At 43.0% G+C, this 17,581-nt stretch overlaps 1 protein-coding gene across 1 annotated transcript; it reads right to left on the bottom strand.

Annotated features, from left to right (window-relative positions):
• Positions 1 to 7,310: 7,310 nt before the first annotated feature.
• On the bottom strand, positions 7,311 to 9,993 carry crybb1l2 (crystallin, beta B1, like 2; the record flags this gene model as incomplete). Its single annotated transcript, XM_084084349.1, has 5 exons — positions 7,311 to 7,482; positions 8,245 to 8,387; positions 8,589 to 8,721; positions 9,115 to 9,233; positions 9,898 to 9,993. 5 exons carry the CDS (start codon positions 9,991 to 9,993, stop codon positions 7,311 to 7,313), a joined length of 663 nt encoding a protein of 220 aa, XP_083940475.1.
• Between the last annotated feature and the right edge of the window lie 7,588 nt (positions 9,994 to 17,581).

Genomic DNA, 17,581 nt, shown 5'->3' with positions numbered 1-17,581 from the left:
AATCATTTTAAATACAAGCTAAAAAAAAACATTTGATTAATCAAATTTAACAACTCCCAGAGACATCCACTCTTACACCCACCCACCCACCCACACTTGCACCTACACCATTTTTTACTAAAATGTATTTTCTCTATTCATACTGTGTATCTATTGTTGTAGTTGTATTTTTGTATAATTGTATGTATGTTGCCAAATAATTTATTTTTGGTTTCTATTACTTTGTATTTCTTTCTTGTATTTCGTAAGTGAGGTGAGATTAACCTTATAAACCCGAAAGGGTTTTCTAAATCTCACCTGCACATCCAACACAATATTATGCTGTTGCTAAAAATGTGTTGTTTTTAAATGTGCAAATAAATAATAAAAAATAATAATAATAATACATTTCTTATACTGTGTTATGTTAGTGCGATGACAACACAAAAGTCTTCTGTAGAAATGTAATTTCAGCAGGACATTTCATTTGCATTAATTTCAAGCAAAGCTACTGTAAATAAAACCTTTTGTTTTGTTGCGGACTTTCAACGTTTGCATCGTGTGTGTGTGTGTGTGTGTGTGTGTGTGTGTGTGTGTGTGTGTGTGTGTGTGTGTGTGTGTGTGTGTGTGTGTGTGTGTGCGTGCGTACCTTTTGAAATATGTAATTTACTTGTATTAGTATTCCTTTACTTTAAATCTGCCATAAAGCTGCAATGGTCATATGGTGATTATTTCATATTGTTCGGTATTGAAAATATATACATAAAAATATATCATTTTACCGAAGAGGCTGTGCAGCTTTGCTCTGCTTTCATTGACCAACTCTTCATATTTACAGTATCTCAGCCAGAGTGCTTGTATAACACTGACCCATATATGAAGAAGAATCAGTCAACTCAAGTGTTCCTTCCGCTCAGAGAACGTGCTCTCCGACCTCTCAGATTCTCTTCTCTCGAAATTATTCTTACCAGTCTCTCATCTTGGATGAGCTGTGACAGCCTGTATCTCAAGGGAAATAAAGAAAAAGAACACGCTCTCTCTCTCTCTCTCTCTCTCTCTCTCTCTCTCTCTCTCTCTCTCTTCTTCCTAGTATCTTCAGTCAGAATTCTCTGTCATGTTTAATTTCACGTTAATTAATTCAGTGATATTTTTCACAGCACTCACAAATTAGCTGTGTGCATGGGTGTGAGTTCCATTTCTCACATATGCTTAGTTTGTGTGTGTGTGTGTGTGTGTGTGTGTGTGTGTGTGTGTGTGTGTGTGTGTGTGTGTGTGTGTGTGTGTGTGTGTGTGTGTGTGTGTGTGTGTGTGCGTGCGTGCGTGCGTGCGTGCGTGCGTGCGTGCGTGCGTGCGTGCGTGCGTGCGTGCGTGCGTGCGTGCGTGCGTACGGACGGGCGTGCGTGCGTGCGTGCGTGCGTGCGTGCGTGTGTGTGTGTAAGAGAGAAAGAGCATGTGTCTTGCACATGTTATTAACACTTCAGGTGTGAGATGTAGTCAGCTTTCCTTACAGTGAAAACAGTAACCATGCACGTTCCCTCTTAACAGCAAAAAGATCTCTCCTTCTTGCTCCCAAGTGTCTGATGAAAATGTACTCCTTCGTTTCTGGGATGACACGCACAATTACATGTCGTTCATGTCCCCAGTATTTATAGCATTTTTTACTTTCACCCTTAATCACTTGAACCCTAGCATCCCTCTTCTTGGGGCATTCAGTGATATTTAGTATAGCCCTTGGGAATCTGGTCAACTAAGTCCCTTGGCAATACGATCAACAGTGTAGGGTTTAAGTGGCTCAATTCAGTCTACTTCCCTCCATCTCCCATTGCCCCTCAAGAGCCAAGTCTGTTTGTCTCTTTCCCCTCCATCCATCTGCTCCTTTTCATCATTATTTTTAACCCGCAGATGACGCAGTCGAGCGCTGGCACACTAAACTAAAGAGGGAAACAAGGCCGAGGGGTGGAAGACATTGCAAACAGAAAGCAGGAGGGGTGGCGCAGATACGGGAGCTTAAGGGAGTGAAGGATTGAGAGACAGACAGATGGGGATGAGGAGGATATGGAGAGATGGAGTCAGACAGACGGAGGTTGAGTTTGGAGAGAATAGGCGTAATGAGCCATGTCCCCATTGTTCTCATTTACATCATGAGGTGTATTAGCACCCCCAACAATAAAAATGACCAGCACACTGCCAACTTGCACGGTACAAGAAATAATGTTAATGAAGCATCGTGTTGACCTTCCTCAAATATGAGCACAACTGTTATTGTTGACAGTGTTTTAGCCTTTTTTCAAAAATAGCAAAAATAGACAAGCTAAACGCATCGCATTTTTAAAATTGGGCTCAAATGGTAACATTTTTGCCACTATCTAGTTTTTATGAAATGCCACACCCGGAAGCACCGTTCTTTTGTGGCCGACGTGACGCTGAATGGTGTACTGTTGCTCCATGCTGCAGCCATGCAATTAGAAACTATTCATAAAGCATTCTCTTTTCTCCTATTCTCTCTCTCTCTCTCTCTCTCTCTCTCTCTCTCTCTCTCTCTCTCTCTCTCTCTCTCTCTCTCTCTCTCTCTCTCTCTCTCTCTCTCTCTCTCCGTCTCTCTGCGTTCTTTATCTTTTTGAAATTCTGAAGGCTCAACACTCCCACTCATTTGTCTGAGCAGAAAGTGTAGGAGTTACATATCTTACACTGTAAACCCCTGAGTGTTATTCTAACTTTGAGAGTGCACACATGGAAACCTAATGGGCACATAACACTCAGGATTTTACTGTGTACATCACTCATCAGTCAGTCTGAGACTTTTCATAGACATGCAGTGATTGAGCATCAGAACAGTAGGCCTATGACGCACACCAACTGTCGCTTTCAAGGTTGTGTGTGTGTGTGTGTGTGTGTGTGTGTGTGTGTGTGTGTGTGTGTGTGTGTGTGTGTGTGTGTGTGTGTGTGTGTGTGTGTGTGTGTGTGTGTGTGTGTGTGTGTGTGTGTGTGTGTGTGTGTGTGTGTGTGTGTGTGTGTGTGTGTGTGTGTGTGTGTGTGTGTGTGTGTGTGTGCGTGCGCGCGTGTCGTGCACACAAAAAAAAAATGGGACTCAGGCGTCCCCCCTTTTTTTGTAAAGATCAATACTAAACAGTAACGTCAAATGCTGACAGAAGAGGTTACATTACTTATAATAAATACTTTTAAAAATAAACATTTATTGAAATATATATTTGCCAATCCTCTCCTACTCAACATATGTGCACATAATGGTTCCAAAGGTTATCTCTTATTATACATCCTCATGTGCAACATTTACAGCATCACTATGACTAACTATTACATTCTACATTACATTCTTATTACATTCTGCACTATAGCATATACATGTATGGTTGTGTTTAAACATAATACATACAGGCTTCTGTTTAAACATAGTGTATGGTTGTGTTTAAACATTGTACAATACTTGTATGGTTGTGTTTAAACATACATAGTACAATACATGTGTGGTTGTGTTTAAACATAGTACACACACCACTTAAACTATAATTTGTTGTCAAATACCGACAAAAGGTGTTTGTTCATTTATGACCTGTGGTGGACAGTAACGAAGTACATTTACTTGAGTACTGTACTTATGTACATGTTTTGAGTATCTGTACGTTACTTAAGTATTTGTATTTTTGTATACTTATGATTTTCACTCTGCTACATTTCAAAGACAAATATTGTACTTTTGACTGCACTACATTTCTATGAAGGAAAAAAGTTAGGAATTAGGAATTAGGAATTAACCACTTAAGCCCAAATATATTAAAAATGTACTGAAAATAGCACATCAACAAGCTCACAACGTGTCGCATCGCAACGCGTTGTGAGCTTGTAGATCAGCTATTTTCACTATTATTGATATTATTTGAAAATGTCTGGAAAATCTGTTAATTTTTTAACCCATTTAGACCTGTTACACCTTTACGTTGTTATACCTTTCAAGCTGGGAACGCCTACATTTTAGTTGATATCGATGTTGGACAGAAACCTCTTATCTCTATATTCTAACTTTTTTATTTCTTTCTTAATTAGTGCCCTATACTTGATCATACAACAGCCAGCGTCACACAAAATTATCAAAATTGGCAGATTCACAAGCTCGAAATACGGCGCGAAGAGTCGCGTTTTGAGCTTGTAGATCTGCTGCTTTTGCTATTTTTGAATTTGAATCCTGAAAAGTCACAGTTTTGGACATTTGAGATTTCCACCCGACAGAGACGATATAGCAACATTCTCTGTTAGTTTAGTGAGTTCTTCAGCTATGAGAAAACTCTTAGCTTGCTGAAAATCTAAAGTAAGAATTGACCCTTCCAACACTGAGGATTTCACTTTATTTTAGTGTGTTACTTTTTTACCAGAAAGAGAACAGGCACTAGGGCAGTGGACACTGGTTCTCAATATTGGGTCCGCGGACCACCACGGCTCCAAATGGATTTGGTTTCATTTGTTTACACTCTTAGAGTTCAAACTGAGGATTTTACTGTGCAGATTGCAATCCCAAAGACATAGAAATCATATCAAATGGGGGTCCTTGAAAAGGGGTCCTTGAAAAGGGGTCCTTGAAAAGAAAAAGGTTGAGAATGATTGCACTATGGAATTACAGTCGGCTGTTTGTCCTCTAGTGATGTTGAGATAGTGTTTTACACCCTATAGAACACAATAACATGGGTTGATGACTAATTGATGCCATCGACTCAAACTAAAAGCTTCTGCGTGTTGAGCCCTCAGAGAGAAAGTTCAGAACATGAGCATGGCCGCCCATCTAAACAACCAATAACCATGAGCCACTGAGGCAGCAGGCAGGAGGAGCAGGGGAATTGGTAATGGAACGGTTTTATTTGTGTGTGTGTGTGTGTGTGTGTGTGTGTGTGTGTGTGTGTGTGTGTGTGTGTGTGTGTGTGTGTGTGTGTGTGTGTGTGTGTGTGTGTGTGTGTGTGTGTGTGTGTGTGCGTGCGTGCGTGCGTGCGTGCGTGCGTGCGTGCGTGCGTGCGTGTGTGTGCCTGTGCGCGTGAGTGTGCTCGTGCGCGTGTGCGTGCATGTGTGTGCGTGTGCGCTTATGTGTCTCCTATCTTTCCCTTCGTTACCAGTTCACCCATGGTGTCATTCAGCTCTCAACAGCAATCCCATAATAACACCATGTGGCTGAGACGGTCCCCAATTCCCGCAATGACATCACAGGGCTGTGGGCAAGAATAGTTGCATCGTGTAAATGTGTGACTGCGTTGAATGAAGAGTGTGTACTCGCCTCTGCATACATGTATGTGTGCAGTCAGTATGTCACATGACACGTACTGTACATTGGCTTGTGTGTCAGCCTGACGTCAAAACTCCTACAATCTATATTTAACCTGTTAGTGGGAGAAAGACTTGCATCATTTCGTAGGTGTCTCGTTAAACTGTATTTATAAACTGAAATAAAAAGGGTGTCTACCTGGCAGGTGAAGCTGTCTCTCTCTAATTTGAAGGGAGACAAAGAGATATACACACAGCCAGATGAATGGATAGATCTTCACATAGCACAGACATGAGATAATGACATTAAACATGCTATGGTACGTTCTGTTGGGGACAAATTAATGCTAATGCTTATGAAGTAGCCTATGTTCATAATAATATGATATGTCATCATGAGCAATAATTCCTGAAAACTTCTGGGTATTTTGCGGTTTGCTACAGTAACTGTTCTCACTTCTCAGTGATAACATTATGTCATAACAGTAAGTGGGGTGCAACATTACATTTTCATATTACATTGTGGAAGTGCTTTTTGAATATTTAACAACAGTCCTAGAAAAGCAGGGAACAGAACTAAATTATTGAATGATGAATATCCATATAAAAGAAAGTGCTTGTTAATGCACAAATGTAGCAGAGAATGAGTCACTGTGCGATAGATAGATAGATAGAAAGATAGATAGATAGATAGATAGATAGATAGATAGATAGATAGATAGATAGATCGATAGAAAGAAAGATACTGTAGATAGATAGATAGATAGATAGATAGATAGATAGATAGATAGATAGATAGATAGATAGATAGATAGATAGATAGATAGATAGATAGATAGATAGATAGATAGATAGATAGATAGATAGAAAGATAGATGCTATTTTTGACATGAGCAATAATTGAGCAATAACTCATGAAAAGGCATTGTTTCTTATATCTACTTCTGGGTATTTTTGCGGTTTGCTACAGTAACTATTCTCAGTGATAACATTATGTCATAACAGTAAGTGGTCTTAATGCCTAAACATTTCTTGTAAGAAGCCAACCACAATGGACATAACAGGGTGCAATATTACATTGTAATATTACATTGTAGATAGATAGATAGATAGATAGATAGATAGATAGATAGATAGATAGATAGATAGATAGATAGATAGATAGATAGATAGATAGATAGATACAGTAGGCAGGTAGGTGGGTAGGTAGGTAGGTAGGTAGGTGGGTAGGTAGGTAGGTAGGTACAGTAGGTAGGTAGGTGGGTAGGTATGTAGGTTGGTTAATTGATTGATTGATTGATTGATTGATTGATTGATACTATAAGGAAAATGTGTAAAACGTAAGCAATGAGAATCTAAAGAATCAGACAGATCACATAGAGCAGTTCGAGAGAGCCTTTATTAGGGTTCAGGGAACATGTGGCTTCAGGATCCCAGTACAATGACTTGGAGAGAGCAGAGCAGACCACCGACCCCAAATCTCTTTACAGACCCCCGTTGGGGTAAACTCCTCTCTCTCCATATCAGAACCTCCACCACAAACATGCGCGCGCCCACACACGCACACGCACACACAAACACACACCCCCAAATCAGTCACATGATAGGCTGAGTGAAAGTTGAAGAGGGGTTAAGGATGGTGATATTAGAAAACCAAGTATGTGAGGGGAAAAAGGGAGGGGAGGGGAAGGGAAGTGAAGATGAAGGGGGGGCTGACAAACAGAGATGGTAAAAAAGAGGGGAAATGGAGAGAATAAGGAGGGTTTATCGTTAGACCTGAACTCAGTGGTCCCTCAATGGTTTCCCAGCTATGGGGACAACAGCACGCTTGGCTCATCATCACATGCGTTTAATCAGCACTTGATCACATGTTTCACCAAGAACAACCCTCTAAATCCCTCTCCATCTCTGACTTAAATAACCAGGGGACTTCAGGGCTGAGGAGCACATTATCACACCCTCTCTCTCCTCCTCTCTTTCTTCGCCCGGCCTCCTCCCCCTCCATCTCTATGCCCGCCATCTCCCTCCATCTCTCCTCCACCGCCTCTCTTCCTCGCCCTCAGTGGATTTCACTTGGCAGACATGGTGTAGCAGCCGTGCTGGTGCCACTGCATGTCACGGATACGCCTCATGGACTGCATCTGGGGGCAGCGGGCACCGAACTCATTGAAATGCCTGTACTCGCCCTTCTCCAGCAGATACTGGCTACCACGGTATCCAGGGAACTGGTAACCCACCCAGCTGGTGAAACAGAGAGGGAGAGAGAGGGCAGAATGGGTATAGGTGGTTAGAAATAGAACGGTCACAGAGACCGAGAGATGGAGAAAGAGAAGTGGTGGAGGATGTTTTCGATTGCGGAAAACAAGAAACAACAGGAGATAACCCACTGAAAAGATGAATGCTTCGGAGCTCCTGCTTTCCAAGCAGCAGGTAGTGTTTAGAACAAAGTAATCACACCAGACTGAAATTGTCAAGATGTCACACGTCTCGATGTGTAGACACAGATAGACTGCTGAGCTGTGACGTCTATGACACTCTAGCAGGTAGCAGTCAATAAATAAGCTCTATTTTTAAATATCCTCCCAGACAAACAGCTAGCGGCAGGTCAGATAACCTGTTGGTGACTACACATCTGTTTTTCTGATTATTATGTTGTGATTTTTTCCCCCTTAGTCATTGCCAATTCCTCTACTTGTTGGTCTTGGGGAGAGGGTAGACAATCACATGTCTCCTCCAATACAGAGCCATGTCTTTTCACCTTAACAGTGGGGAGTTTCACCAGAAATGCTTAACGTGTGTGGAACATCTGTTTGTTACCGTTCAGTCTATATTTGTTGCTTACTTGTAGTTGCCCTACTTTGTAGCTTATCCTACTCGTAGCATCAAACATCACTAATTCCTTGGTCACCATGTTGTTATTTGACAAATGTTTATGGCACTTGCCCTTTTTAAAGTCACTCTGGATAAGAGCATCTGCTCTACGCCTAAACAAGGACGACTCACGTTCCGCAGCTAACGATGATGCTGGCCACCCTGTCAGTGAAACCATAGGCGAACAGGCTGGGGACGTCATCGTCCATGATCTCCATCTTACGGCCCTTGAACTCTCCCACCTCGTACAGGCAGATCTTGTGCTTCTCGGGGTCCTGGAAAAGAGAGAGAGGTGGGGGTTTAGTAAGAGGAAGGATAATAGCCTCTAAAGTTTGATTTATACTTGTGTCGTGCCATGGAGTGCCATGGAGTGAGGCGTTGCAAGCTTGTAAACGTGATATTTTTGGTGCGCGACACTGGCGCGCAATAAAGTATAATGGCCCTTTCAAACCAGGATAGACAAAAAGATGGTTTACCATGCGGACGGGCCTGAAGGACAGCAGGTAGTCATTCTTCTGGCAGTTGCTCCAGGAGTCCCAGCGGGGGTACTCTCCCTTCTCCAGGATGAACATCTCCCCACAGAAGTTCATCTGCTCAAAACCCACAAAGCTAGGGGCAAAGGGGAAAGCGGTGCATCAGGGAAAGTGTTGTTTTAACTGTACCGTACTGTATATAACACAAGCAGTTACAGCACTCCAAGGTTTTATTGCTATGAGCCGATAAAAACTTGCTTCATTCAGGATAACAAAGAAATTAACAAATGAAGTACTGCAGGTCCCAAACTGGATCCCAAACTAGGACATAATGTGGTCAGTACATTACGTAATTGCTTTAGCCACCAGGGAATCCCACATGTACTTTTTGTTTCTGACAGTGCAGTGCTGCATTAAGCCTAACTTGTCTTTACTTGAAAATCTGTTCTTGTAGGAAAGCAACATCGTCGTGTGATATAGTGTAAATGAAGCTTTACAGAGTTGGTATGTTGGAGGGGAGGTTACTCACGGTCCACAGTCAACGCGCAGGGAACGAACCCTGTCCATTCCAAAGTCACACACGTTCACACACTCGCCGTTGATCTCAAAACAGCGTCCCTGGAAGTTCTCCTGATCATACACACACATCTAGGGGGGGGGACAGAATATATTATAGAAAGCAAGAGGTTTAACGAGGCAATGACAAAGAAAGGAAGGTATGGGAAGACAGTCAAAGCATGATGACCATATTCACATGGCAGGCCATTTTGATCTTATTTTCCCACCACGATTATGAGGTACAGTAAATGGCTTCTATGTGATAGAGACTGGGAGGAGTGATTAAGAATAGGCATGGTGCGATGGCTTTGCCCTAGTCACAGCTTTCACTTCAAAGGAGGACCTCTTTGAAGAGAAAACCATACATGGTCTTGTGTCACTTCTGTTGGTCCACCGCCTCCACATATAGCTATGGCAACTGTAATGTTTTAATCTGAAATCTTTGTATATCATGCTGTGCAGGTGACAGCTGCGAGATTGAGCGAGGGTGTTTGCATCTGTGAGTACATTATGCTTGCACATTGTGCATGCACAAGGTGTAATCAAATCCAAATGAAGTACTCACAATTGTCAGGTGTGTGTGTGTGTGTGTGTGTGTGTGTGTGTGTGTGTGTGTGTGTGTGTGTGTGTGCGTGCGTGCGTGCGTGCGTGCGTGCGTGCGTGCGTGCGTGCGTGCGTGCGTGCGTGCGTGCGTGCGTGCGTGCGTGCGTGCGTGCGTGCGTGCGTGCGTGCGTGCGTGCGTGGGGGGGTATACCTTGTAGGACATCATGCCCATCTCAGTCCTCTTGCCCTGAGCAGCTTTCCCGTCAGTCTGGGAAGCAGCCTTAGACTTCTCTCCTCCAGCAGACATGATGACTGGATAGAAGAGAAGAGAAGAGAAGAGAAGAGAAGAGAAGAGAAGAGAAGAGAAGAGAAGAGAAGAGAAGAGAAGAGAAGAGAAGAGAAGAGAAGAGAAGAGAAGAGAAGAGAAGAGAAGAGAAGAGAAGAGAAGAGAGATGGAGAGATGGAGAGACATTCATACATTGATAATTATACCTGTGTCAAATCAATATATTGTCCACTGGTGAACTCTTTTGGGATTTTTAGGATCTCCCCTATTTAGAACTAATTACAGGGATATGGTAGTTACAAAACCTAAAGGAACATCTTTTGACTTAGCTTATACATTAGCACTAGTACAGCTTAATGTCATATACTACAGATCTACTTTTATGGTAATTATGGTAAAAGTATTTTCTTTTTAATCTTTAACTTTAATGTTGCCATTTTCTTCGATGGACTATATGTAAAAACCTGACGACTGCAACTCTGCATGGTGTAGTTTTGAAACCAATTTAGCTATGATGCTACATTCTACTTTTACACTGGCAAACATCAGTACCGTAACTTTGGAATAAGCTAAAAGGCCTAAATGTGTCAAGCACAGTTCTCTTTCATTTGCTTTTGACATCTGTTTTGACTGGTATATTTGACCTTTGTCTAATCTTTTTGTTGTAAGTGTAATTTACTCTTTTCTAAATTGACCCTTAAGTTTATACTCTTTCGCTCATTCTGCCCCCTCCTCTCCCATTCTTTCTATCTCTCTTCCTTTATGTTGATTGACTACTGTCTTACCTGAGGCAGTATGTGCGTACAGGAGTAGATACGGGGCTGAGAATGGTGGTCTGTGTGTAGGTGCCCTGGGCCTCTCACCGCTTTTATATGCTGGCGCTTAGAGAGAGAGGATTATAGACATAGAAACAAAGTCGCTGAGCTCACAGCCCCCATAGAATAGAATTACCCCATCATCAAAGAGAGAGAGAGAGAGAGAGAGAGAGAGAGAGAGAGAGAGAGAGAGAGAGAGAGAGAGAGAGAGACAGAGAGAGAGAGAGAGAGACAGAGAGACACAGAGACACAGAGGGAGAGAGAGAGAGAGAGAGAGAGAGAGAGAGAGAGAGAGAGAGGGTGAGGGAGGCAGAGAGAGACAGAGGTAGAATGGCAGAGAGAGGGGACAGAAACAGAGAGAGAGAGACTAGGAGGTAGAGAAAGAGACAGGCAAGAGACATGAAGAGCAGAAGAAACCGTATATGTAGTTGATATTGATGAATGATGATGACTTACAGTTTTGACTAATAATAATAACAACTACTAGATTTTACTTTACAATAGCCTCATCATTTGACTGATTTACTATTTATTTCACAAACTGATGAATGGATTTACCTGATTGGATACAATTCAGACACATTATTACAGTTGCAAATCAAAATGCGAAGCTATGGTGAAAATGATATTTTACCTCTGCATCCAGAATTGAAACCATAATTAATTCAGGTCCGGTATTGGTTAATTATTTGCTTTTATTTGTGTTTGTTGTGCCAAGCAAACTAAAGCTCATAATCACATACCCAGCCTTTATTTGGCCTGTTAGAGGAAGAGATTTGATTTGATTTATTTGATTTGCACAACAGAATATAGTCATACATAGTATACTAGTTCTTTCCTGAAAGATGACAGATAGTATTTATGTGAGGTAAGAAAACCTAGGAGGGCTTATAAGAGAACCTCACCGTTTACATTATATGCAATTAGAATGTATTAAAAAAAAACAGATAAGAAAATAAGACAACAAAAATATAAAAGTACATACTGGGCAGAAAATACAAAAACAAAAAAATAAGACAAAACAAAGACATAATGCTACTACTCGTGTGAAATAAAAAATGAAAGTGAAAAGACGTTTTACGTGACAATATAAATGTATTGAGAGGGTGATAAGCTGCTGTACTTTCCCTAGGGATAATACACAGGTGCAGGCACGTGGACACAGTGCCCGAGCACCTACTTTTATGCCTATAATTATTTCGTTTATATTTCTCTTGCGAAACCACAGTTGCTATTTGCCCTCTCATTCAATTTAAGGGCCAGTCCAGGTTGTTTTGTTTTCCCTTCCAGATAAGTCTGGTTTTAGAAAGAGTATGATGGGTGCCAACCCAAAAGTAACAAATTAACAATTTAATAACGCACAGCAGCAGAAAAGGAAACGTCCCTACTCCCTAGACGTCCCTGACACGTGGATGTGAAGTAAGGGTTTAGGACATGGCTAGCACATCTCATGCACAGCAAGCCCAAAAGTGTGAACTACAGCTACAGGTTCTGTTCATAGGCTTTTTGACCGGTTAATCAGCAAAACGTATTAGGGGTTAATTATTCTTAGGGTATTAATAATTATCATCCATGTTTAACTATATCACGTATGCACACTTTTGCTTGCCTGGGTCTAGACTGCCCTTCAGTAATTAATATTATTACTGTGTGTGTGTGTGTGTGTGTGTGTGTGTGTGTGTGTGTGTGTGTGTGTGTGTGTGTGTGTGTGTGTGTGTGTGTGTGTGTGTGTGTGTGTGCGCGTGCGCGTGCGCGTGTGTGTGTGTGTGTGCGTGTGTGCGCGAGCGCGCGCGCGCGCGCGCGCGTGTGTGTGTGTGTGTGTGTGTGTGTAAAGTGCCACTCTCACCATGAGTGACATCGGTCGGAAAGGAATTCACCATGTCAAACATGGATGAAGATCAGCGACCAAACTGGTGCAGATGGTTTCGTAAAATTATTTACACACACACATACAGTACACACACACACACACACACACACACACACACACACACACACTCAGAGACATTGGCGATAATACAATTCACATTCCTGGCTGTTTTGGCCTGGCGATACAAATAAACATTTGTCAGCATGTATCCAATAGCAGGAGCACAACTTCCTGTGATGAGTAGTCAGGGCGGCAACATAATTAGTTTCGATGGGCCTTGTACATTTTATGACCACTCACAAAATATTGTGAGAGGTGTTGTATGGGTCTAATATAGTGGCTGCCGGCACTGGAAAAATAATAATGAGAAAAGCAATAAACCAAGGAAAACAAGGATCCAGAGGTTCAGTGTAGGTTCAGTGTAGCCATAGATATGAGGAAACATGTCACTTCAATCCCCAGTGAACAGTTTCAAGGCAGGCAAGCAAATTAATCAAGACCACGAACTTCTGCCAGAAATGAATACAGTTGTGGCCGCAACATACTCGTGGTTCACCCCAAGTCCGGCTTTCTTCAAGTATCTGCATGACATAGGTGGCCGCCTCTTTAGGAGACCAGAAGTAGGTTGGAGTCTATTCATTCCAATGGGAGAGTCAACGTAAACACAGCTTCTGATTGATTCTTTAGCCCTATGGCCAACTAAATATTGGACCCAATCGTCACAAGCCACACCGCTAAAATGTTTTTTTAGTTTTTCTTTGTTATTGACCTTTCTCTGTCCCAGCAACACACTCTGGCAATATCTAGCACCAGTAAACATAGGACGTTCTTGAGATCTGCCATCAGACGGAGCCCACTTAGGAGACTATTTGCCTGCGGAGCTAGCTCAGACAGACAACTCAAGGCAGCGCGCCAAACCCTGATCAGGTGACCTTTCCTGCCTACCTGATCATTCCTCACTTCCTCTCGCTGCTTGCTGAGTTGCTCTGCTGCTGCTGCCCAATTGCCTCGCTGTCTGCTGCTACCTTGTGAAGTTGTTCAATCCCACTGCCTCCCCAGCATCCGCCAGGACTCTTTTCTATATTCCACTTTGGGGTCTTAATTCATTCCCTGTAATTTTATTTGGCATAACACTTAATTGTAAAATGTTCATGCTGACAGGAAATGAATAGAGACAGAGCCCTGATGCCAAACTATGCTTCAGATATCTATGGTCAAATTTATCAATACAAAGATTATCAATTAATGGTCAAATTTATCAATACAAAGATTATCAATTAATGGTCAAATTTATCAATACAAAGATTATCAATTATTTATAACAAAAATATTTAATTCAAACCACTGACTGAACTATAGGTTATGAAGGTAACCCTTGGTTTGTGAATCATGAGTATGGTAAACAGTGCCCCCTGTTGGTCGTTAGAAGCAATAAAAACTCCTGCTGATTAAGCTGATTGGCTGGCATTGCGTGACCATGCAATGTGATGATGTCGCCTACAGCAAGTCGCCTAGAGCTCATTCTCACCCCAAACTCCTTTCCTCGCTTTGTGCAGCAAGAAAGGTGTTTCGATGAGTGACCTTACTCATGATTCTTTGTAACCTATAGTTTTGTTTCATCTTATAAGGTCACTCATTATGGGTAAAAGATATGGAAACTCCCATGAATTGCCCGGAAGACCATGCGGCCTGCCAGTCCTGGGAGGTCGCATGACCCCGAGGGCCGGGGCGCACTGTGCATCCGCCGTCCGCTCACACCGGGACACTGACTGTTTGTCCCACCGGGGTATTAGTGATGGCGGGCTCATGGATATGGGGTTATTGTTTTGTTGTTTCGCCCGCGCCCTCTGCAATATGCCTGGCTGCGATGGGGGTTACATTATTTTTTATTATTATAAAAAATATTATTATACCATGCAGTCACACACACAACAATTAACAGCTACTGACTGAGGCACACAACTGTGAACATAAAGTCTGTCGCGCATCATCTTTGGCGGGCTGCTGGGCAACCTGTAGGCTATTCTGCTGGCCCCACTGAAAACCCCCTGAAAGAGCCGTCCGAGAAGTGTGTGTGTATGGGGGGGACACAGGCACTCTCCGGCTCAGTCCCCAACTACCATGCCGCGCGTTTCTTTCTCCGCTCCGAGCGTTTGTCGGCTACTGTGTGGGCAGTCGACACTCCTCAGACGGGGGAGGGGGAGGGAGTATGCTTCTTCAGGTTACTTCAAGTTGTGGGCCTCTGGCTGCCGCTGAATCTTGGCCTGATGCAGCAGGGCCTCTTTGGGATCCTGAACTACCCTTGAGCTGCTGCTGCTTGCGCAAAGGTTCAGCGTTGAATCTGCGGAGGGGACTCCTTCCTGAGGAAACACGTTACCAAGGTCTCCCCATCCTTCTTTTCTTCGCAGTGATGCAGCATATGTAGCAGGGTATTGCCAAAGAGACCAGAAGGGCTCACCTCTGCGTCGAGCATAATCCTCTCAACCTCATTGAGCCAGGTGATTGTGGCTGATGTGGGAGCGTCTTCAGCTCGAGTGTGCATGTTGAATCCGTACTTCAGGAGGATGCGCTGAGGGCTCTCAAGGCATTTGAAGAACAGGCATAGGGCTCTCTTTGCCAGAGAGGACTGCTGTATGTCAGCCATGGCAGAAAAGGTGGGCTCAGTGTGAGCTCTGAGTCTCTGAGTCTGACCCAGATGGGCATCGGGCACGGCATATGGAGCCGTCGCAGCTCCTTTGCCTTCTCACACTCCCAGACATGGGGACTAAGCAAAAGGAGGTTTAGCTCTGCACAACCAGCTTCACTGGGTCATATGCCTCACGTTCCAGCTGGGCCTTTCCCTTCACAGAAGTAGCCGGGATCATTTAAGGTGTGGGGGATGGAGGGTTGTTCTATTGCCTGTGGGGGGAGGAGGACTTGTGTAAATATCATAAAACCATAAATAAACACTTCCTGGCTACTGGCAAATATTGAGGCTATAGGGTATAGGCCCATCCGTCTCTGCATATTTAACACATAAGGGCCACAATAAAGATGTTTTCATCCGATATTCAGTGGTGGGTTTGGCGTGAACTGTCGCTGTTATTAACTTTGCATTTCTTATGAAGGGTTTAATGATTGTCATGACAATAACATAGCTCCAAAAGTCCTACATTCACTTTGTAGATGTCACAAGAAAGAAAACATCATAATGCCTTTTAAGTGCATGTTTATCCCGTCAGTTTATCTTTAGAGGGGCACGCAAAAAGCAAGTGCAAAACAGCACTGTCTGGAATCTCTCCTGTTATGGGGTCAGTCAGTGTACCTGCCGGGGGTGGGGGTGGGGGTGGGGGTGGGAGGGGGGTTGAAAGTCTATGGCAGGGGCTCATTGTCTCATAATGTTTCTAACATGTACAGTAGATCTTGTCAATTGTTGTAGACGTGAATGACATAATTTCAACTAGGCTATAGCTCCATGGACCGAAAAATGTGGAATGTGTTTTTAATTTGTTTGTATAATATATTATGAGGGATGCATTGCCAGCTATTTTACACTTTCCTCAAATAAACCCAGAAAGGGTTCCAAAATGGCACGTCAAACCCATCTCATTCTCTGCGTGACAATGGTCAGGGCTATCCTGACCATTGTCACGCTATACGATAGCACTGCTGACCTATACGATTAGGCTAACAACAGTGTAGGTCCCAGCGCGGGCCCCCCATTCATTCCCATGGCGGCCACGCGCCTGGCCTGTCCCCGGTGAAGGGCCCGTTGTGCTATATGATGTGCTGAGTCGACACTAGGCCCCATCATACCATTACACAGGGAAACACAAAGAGTGTGTCAAACACTCTGGCGCGCACACAAGCCCTTTTACGCACAAACATGCAGTGGTGGAAAAAGTACTCACAGTTTTTACTTAGGTAAAAGTATCAATACTGCAATGTAGAAATACTCTGTTAAGTAAAAGTCCAGAATTCTAAATTTACTTGAGTAAAAGTACAAAAGTACCAAAGGTAGGAAATACTCATTATGCAGAATGTCCCATTTCACAAAAATGTATAAAATGTATAAAAATCATTTGAAAATAGCAGATCTACAAGCTCACGATGTGTCTCATCACAATGCATTGTGAGCTTGTAGATAGGCTATTTTCAAATTGCTGAAATCAGTGGGTAATATATGTTTTGTAAATAAAAATATATAAAATAATTGTAGTGGAGCAAAAAAGTACAATATTTTCACATGAAATGTAGTGGAGCTAAAGTAAAAGGACTGAAAATTGGAAACACTCCAGTAAAGTAAGAAACACCTCAAAATTGTACTTAATAAAATACAGTACTTGAGTAAATGTACTTCGTTACTTTACACCACTGCAAATATGAACACAAGAATGCACGGGGGGGCCAACAGAAAATGGCCCGCAGTCAGTCTGAATGTGCGTGGCAGCGCGCAGGAATGTACAGTACTATTAGCCTGCACTCACACAATCGTTTACGGCACGGGGGAACGCGCACGCGCGCGACCCCAAAGGGTGACCGTTGGACGCGCGCGGCCGACGTCGGTATAAAACTGAAGCGCCAGATTCCCACCAAAGTCTGTAAAAAGGATTGGCGCGGGCACAAGGAGAGAGGAGGCGATACAGGTAAGACCCTCAGGAGCTGGATCACACAGGGTGGGCCTTTTTGACATGCTTCTGGACGTCACCATTATGGATCTATTACAGGGATCTTCAACGTTTTTCAGGCCAAGGACCCCCTAACTGAGAGAGAGATGAAGCAGGGACCCCACCTATTATAACATCATATATTGCAGATTAAACCATGTCATAGATTTCATAAATAGTAGGCCTATTCTGCTCTAGATTCAGGGGTCTTCAACCTTTTTCAAGCCAAGGACCCCCTAACTGAGAGATCTTCAACGTTTTTCAGGCCAAGGACCCCC

This window comes from Gymnoscopelus microlampas (assembly GCF_963454915.1).
Source record: "Gymnoscopelus microlampas genome assembly, chromosome: 2".
Taxonomy (NCBI): Eukaryota; Metazoa; Chordata; class Actinopteri; order Myctophiformes; family Myctophidae; genus Gymnoscopelus; species Gymnoscopelus microlampas.
The sequence above is the reverse complement of the archived record's forward strand: the minus strand, read 5'-3'. Positions and strand labels throughout refer to the sequence as shown.